Below are 6,621 nucleotides of genomic sequence, written 5' to 3'. Positions count from 1 at the left end.
ATCATTCATATCTTCTATTAATTGTAGATGTTAAGGGTCAAGGGCATAAAGGACTTTTCACAATTGTCAAACGGTTAAACTGACGGAACCCTGACGGCAGGGACTCAAACTGTTATGAATTCATAAGGTCAGGGGCTCAAAAAACCAAAAAATGAATTTAGGGGCTTAGGTTGATGTTTGGGACATACCACATAGACGGAAATTGCATTTTTCTCATGATTTTAATATATGTATTTTTTTGATAAGAATACAGAAAATCTACGTATAGAAAGAAAGACCGGGAGGGAGAAATAAAGACAGAGATTTGAAAGAAATCATACAAAAACCCTAACATCAAATCTTTACCAAATACACATCAACGAAAAACACGCTTCTTCAATCTCATATCTCAACTCAGCAACTATTGTTCTAAAATTTTTCATGAAAGATCAACGTCTTGACAAGAGATTATCATCAATTTATCACACAGGTAACCAACCAATAAACGATTCTTTTTTTTTCTTTGTCTAATTTGAATCTTTTTGTTCAATTTTAACTTTTTCTACTTAATTTGTGAACGATTTTAGAATCAGAATTTGAACGTTGTAGTAGATTATAATCTTAGGGGAATTACTTTCGTTTTTTTAATTCAATCTATTTGCTTTGATTGTTGATGTTGTAAACTTATTTGAAGGCTGAGAGTGAACTCTTCTTGAGTTCGATTAATGTAAGATAGCCTGTAGGGGTGTTCACGGTCCGGTTTGGCAGATTTTAATAAATTTTGGGCCGAACCGGTAGCTACGGTTTTGAAAAACACAAACCGAACCGGCTGGTTTTCATGGTTTTACATAGGGGTGTTCTTTCGGGTTTTTTTGGGTCGGGTTAAGGTTTCCTAGATTTGGGTTTTTTTTTTTAGGTATTCTCTAATTTGGGTTCGGGTGGCTTTAAATTCGGGTCGGGTTTCTGGTTTCAGATAAAAATGGACAGCCCTCGTTTTACGGCTTTGTTTGGCAGCTTTAGGGAAAATATATATATATACATACATAGAGAAAGGTTAACGTACAAAACTGCTTAACGTACGTTAACGTACGCGACGAAAAACAACATGCGTGATTAAGTTTATAACGTGCGTGATTATATATTTGATCAAAATCCCATGCGTGATTACACACATGTATGCGTGATTATGTCCAAGTTGCTGAAAACGTGATTAGGTTTTATCAGTTTTGTACGTGCGTGATTTTCATATTAACGTGCGTAAATTTGTCGCGTACGTTAATGTACGTTAAGCCGTGAAGTACATTATACTTATTCTACATACATACATATAGTTTTTTTAAATGTATTATTTTGTGTTAAATTTTAGAAAATGACAAGGATTGTTAATAAATATAAATATAAAAAGAAATAATAAAAATAGATGTTAAACAGCCATGTTGGTTTATACGGTTGGTTTCAAGTTCCAAACCGTTAAAGCTGAACCGTCAACTGGACCGTATATATTTCAAACGGGCCGACTTTCTTCGGTTTGGTCAGTTTCAACGGTTTATAAACACCCCTGATGCCATGTTTTGTTTTACTTGAAATTTAATTGAAATTCTTGTTCTTGTTTGCACACTAGTTGAAAAAATCAGTGTTTTGATCATAGTTGTTAAAAGCCATCGCCTCTTGCGCCTAGGCCCATTTTTCGGGCGAGGCGAGGCAGTTGCGCTTTAAGTCAAGGAAATTGCGCTTTAACTCTCTAGGTGATGGTTCAGGCGCACATTCCGGCAAGATTCCTAGATTCCGGAGAGTTTCCGGCTAAATTCCGACAAGATTCTAGCCAAATTTCTACTTTTAATCAAGGAAAACTACTTTTCAACACTAATACACTAATATTTTGGTACTAATTAGATGATACAAAGTGTTACATAATAGACTTTGTTTATTTTATTTGAAGAATAGTATTCTTTTTCTAATACCTAATATATTTTTTTAATTTTTTCATTATGCGCTTTATTTTTCTCAGGCCCTCGCTATTTTTGCGCTTTGTGCCTAGGCCCCGGGCGAGGCCTATGCGCCTTGAGTGCGCCTAGTGCCTTTAATAACTATGGTTTTGATTGAATCTGTAATTCTGTGTAGAATGGGAAGAAACTTTAGCCAGATGATTAAACAGGAGTTAGATAATCTTGATAAAGATCCAGAAACTAGAACATCAGCAATCAAAGCATTAAAATCATGTATAAACGATATGGATTCGAGTTCCATCCCAATCTTTCTTACTCAAGTTTCGGAGACCAACGAATGTGAACACGCGATCACGCTTTACGAAGATATCGCGCGTGTTCACGGCAGTGCAATCGTCCCGCATATACACTACATCATGTTAACCATTATCAAGACGTTGACGTCTAATCCGGACCCGTTCGCTCTTCATCAAGCTTGCTCGAAGGTGGTCTCAACCATTGCAAGATACGGGATGGACCCGACAACACCCGATTATAAAAAACAGGATATTATGCACTCGCTTTGCAAACCGCTTTCGGATTCTTTATTAGCACGACAAGAGAGTTTATCGTCCGGTGCTGCCCTTTGCTTAAAAGGGCTAGTGGAATTGGACGATTGGCGGTTTTGTTCGGGTCAAATGGTCAACGAGGTTTGTCAAAGGGTGGCTGCGGGTTTGGAGAATCTTGTGCAAGGTGATTCGCAAATGGGTTTAGTCACGGCTTTAGCGAAACGTAACGGGTTAGTTGTTGAAGGTTACGCAAGATTGTTGGTTCGGGCAGGGGTCCGGATTTTAAACACGGGTGTAACCGAGGAGGATTCTCGGAAACGGTTGTCGGCTATTCGAATGGTCAACGGTTTAATAACGAGTTTGGATTATAAGTCTGTAATGTCGGAGTTAACGTTTGTGATTGAAGAGTTTCAGAAGTTTCAAAACGATCAAATCGCGGATGTTAAAGAGGCGGCTTGTGAAGCGATACAAACGGCTAAAAGAATATTGTGGAGCAATGTGAATGTGTCGCTTAAAGATGGGTTGTTTTCGGGTCATATGAGTACTCCTAGCAGTGCTGTTGAAACCGAGGCCCAAGAAGATCATGACGATGGGTTTACAGGCTTCGTGCATAGGAGCCCGATTAATGGTGACCCGAGAAGCCCAACCCATAGTCCTCAGGTGAATCTAATGTACTTGCTTTATTTAAGATTTTCATCATCCAATTTAGTAGGGGTGTAAACGAGCTGGGCCGAGCCCGAGCTCGACCAGGCTCGAGCTCGGCTCGGTTCGAGCCTACTTCTTTGAGCTCGAGCTCGGCTCGCGAGTAAAACCCAAAGCTCGAGCTCGGCTCGACTCGGCTCGAACTATTTTGAGAGCAACCTTAAACGAGCTAAAAGCTCGGCTCGAGCTCACTTCAACATCGCTTAAACGAGCCAAAGCTCGGCTCTAGCTCGGCTTATCAATGTTATCATCATTATTAATATAATATATAAAAAAAGAATTAAAATTTTGTGGGCTCGTTTAGGCTCGCGAGCCTAAAGAAGATTTGTATTTCAAGCTCGAGCTCGGGCTCGATAACAAAACGAGCTCTATTTCAGGCTCGAGCTCGGGCTCGGGCTCGTTAAGGCTCGGCTCGTTCGAGCTTTTAACCGAGCCGATCACCAGTAGCTCTCGAGCCTCTGGGCTTGTTTACACCCCTACAATATAGGTTGTAAAGTAGGCGGGCCGGGCTGGTGGAGTAACGGGTCAAAATGGGTTCAGGTCAAAACATGTGGTTTCTGGTACAAGGTTGACCCAAAACATATTTTGTCCAAAGTTTTAAATTTCTAAATAATTTTTTTTTCAACAAAAGTCATTTCTTGTAGAAGTAAATAATCTCTATTTTTTTTTTTTTTTTGAAATAAGCTTTGAGCGGTTTTTGACCCATTTGACGATTTTTATACCCGAACAGATCAAACATAAATCAATTTGTAACTAAATAAATCCATGTTATAACCTCTATTAACCGGAAGGAACACCAACCGGGGTTTGATCGTGTTTGTTTGTTAAGAAAAGATGTTTTTAACAGATAAACAAATGTGCAAGAAACAATATAAAATATTTTAAAAAATAGCCTAAGTTTGAAATATAAATAGTACACATTTAGCCATTTAGGTACAAATATGTTATTAATTATAAATAAGAGTGAATTTCAAGGATTGTCCTTTATCTTTATACCCATTTTCAGGCGCTGTCCTTTATGTTCAAAATTGACGCGTTTTGTCCTTTATGTTTTCATATCATACACGTTTTGAACTTTAGGCCTAACCCAATTAGTTTTTTCAGTTAAATTTGGTCATATGTTTTGCACATGAGGGCATTTTTGTTAATTCAAAGGTAAGTTCATCGGCAGATTTACAGCTCAAAGCTTCTGCAACATTTGAATTGACAAAAATGCCCTCATGTGCAAAACATATGACCAAATTTAACTGAAAAAACTAACTGGGTTAGGCCTAAAGGACAAAACGTGTATGATATGAAAACATAAAGGACAAAACTCGTCAATTTTGAACATAAAGGACAGTGCCTGAAAATGGATATAAAGATAAAGGACAATCCTTGAAATTCACTCTAATATATATTAAAAAATAGCCTAAGTTTGAAATATAAATAGTACACATTTAGTCATTTGGGTACCAATATATTATTAATTATAAATAATATATGTAATATCTGTACATAAACATATAGACCGAATGAGCAAACAAGGAGCTTGTTCGTGTTTGTTCATATAACTAAACGAACATAAAATCCTGTTCATGTCCGTTCATTAAGCATTCGATTCATTTACCGTTGATCTAATGTGATGCTGGCTTTTGTTTCAGAGATCACGATCGTATGTTAACGCTGACAACATTAACCGTTTCACGAGTCCTAGGAAACCAAGTAGGTCTCGTCATGTCTCAGACGACGGATGTTCTAAAACTCAAAGCAGAAGATTCAGAAGCCCTCCCTCAAGCAAATTAAATCGAAGATCTAATTCAAATTACGATCAGAACAGTGTTAACGGCAGTTTTACTTATAAAGGCGTACAGTTTAACGCTACCTCAGCAGTGGTGTCTTCAACTGAAGACATCCTTACAAATACGAGCGATAATTTGCAGCAGTGTCAAAAACCTGTTCCTGAAAGTCATGTAAAATCTCGGATATTGTCAACTGGGTTGTTTGTTCTGTTTGTTGCGGTTGTTTGTTACTTGTGGTTACGAGATATAAACAACGAAGGTTACAACCTCGTACCCACCTAGTTTTGATCTTCGACAAGGATTAAGGAACTATTATTTTTTGGTTTTCAAGAGATGAAGAGTTTAAATCATGTAAGGTGTAGGTATATGTGGTTTATAAGAGTTGAGTACATCTATGTTTGACATAATTTGTCATTATGAGTCATATTTTACCTATTTGAAAACAAAAATCACAAAATTCTTATACCGTTATGTAGTTTTTTGATATTAATTTTAGGGTTATTGGATTTTAATAATCCCAACTTTAAAATTTCTCTCCTCCAACGATCCCAACTCTAAAATTTTCCTCCAACGATCACAACTTGTAAGAATTTGGCCCCCATTGATCATTTTAAAACTACAGGTACACTTAATTCAATTAAGTAGGCTGCAGATGCACATGAATATATTGAGGAGACCAAATTCTTATATGTTATAAAAAGGATCACGAGGGCCAAATTCTTACAAATTAAGGTCGTTGGAGGGTATTTTTAAAGTTGAGGTTATCATCGACCAACAGGTGAAACTTAGTATTATTAAAATCCAATAACCAATTTTACCTATTTATATATTATCAACTAGGTTATATACCCGTGAGCTTCACGGGTTATGGGTTGTGTTAAAAAAAACCTATATCTATAAAAGTATTTTCTTTGTATGATTTATAACCTGATATCTCTTCATGCTAAGACCCATATTTGACAATTCTTACCAAGAAAAAAAAAACAGAAATTGAATTACTTAGGACATGTACTTCAATATGGCAATAAGTAATAGAAATTGCAATACTATTAATTCTCTACAAAATACCTATTTAATTTCAGTTGGACACGGATCCGAATGAATATGGATCAGACCTTTTGATTCAGATCATCCAACTTGTACTAATGGATTATGAGTTCTAAGTGTCAAACGGTGGAAATTGAAGTTATCACAACTTCTAAAATTACATGTTAAAAAAACCAAATAAATGAAACATACATACTCATCTACTTGATCGATTTTACTTATCGACCCAGCTACACTCGCAAAAAATGAAAATTGTCGAGTTGGATTTCCTACTAATCTGCAAGCTCTTTTAGTAACTCCCTTTACTCCATAGAAGCACAATACTACATAAGAAAAGTCAAATAAGTATTGAACCCATTAAAATAATGAGAAAGATATAGCTATACCAATAATCTTGCATGATCATCAATGTTCCATCTAAATATTTTTTATTTGAATATAATCAAACCCATTAGGCTACTATGAAAATGTCTTAATTCTTTTATTGGAGCTTTTATAGGAAACCGTCCAAACTGGTCATCGGTTTGGTTTCGTGATCGATTTTTTTCTTTAACGGTCGGTCGGTCGGTTTCATAATTTTCAAATCGTAACGAACGGTTTGGTTTACGGTTTATACCA

General features: G+C 36.5%; 1 protein-coding gene across 1 annotated transcript; it reads left to right on the top strand.

The window, feature by feature from the left end:
* The first annotated feature begins 279 nt into the window (after nt 1-279).
* On the top strand, nt 280-5,358 carry LOC110930804 (protein SINE1). Its single transcript, XM_022174191.2, has 3 exons — nt 280-469; nt 2,101-3,133; nt 4,819-5,358. The coding sequence occupies exons 2-3, from the start codon at nt 2,102-2,104 to the stop codon at nt 5,236-5,238; spliced, it is 1,452 nt and encodes a 483-aa protein (XP_022029883.1). The 5' UTR covers nt 280-469; nt 2,101; the 3' UTR covers nt 5,239-5,358.
* Nucleotides 5,359-6,621: the final 1,263 nt, after the last annotated feature.

Source organism: Helianthus annuus, chromosome 11 (assembly GCF_002127325.2).
Source record: "Helianthus annuus cultivar XRQ/B chromosome 11, HanXRQr2.0-SUNRISE, whole genome shotgun sequence".
Classification (NCBI taxonomy): domain Eukaryota; kingdom Viridiplantae; phylum Streptophyta; class Magnoliopsida; order Asterales; family Asteraceae; genus Helianthus; species Helianthus annuus.
The sequence above is the reverse complement of the archived record's forward strand: the minus strand, read 5'-3'. Positions and strand labels throughout refer to the sequence as shown.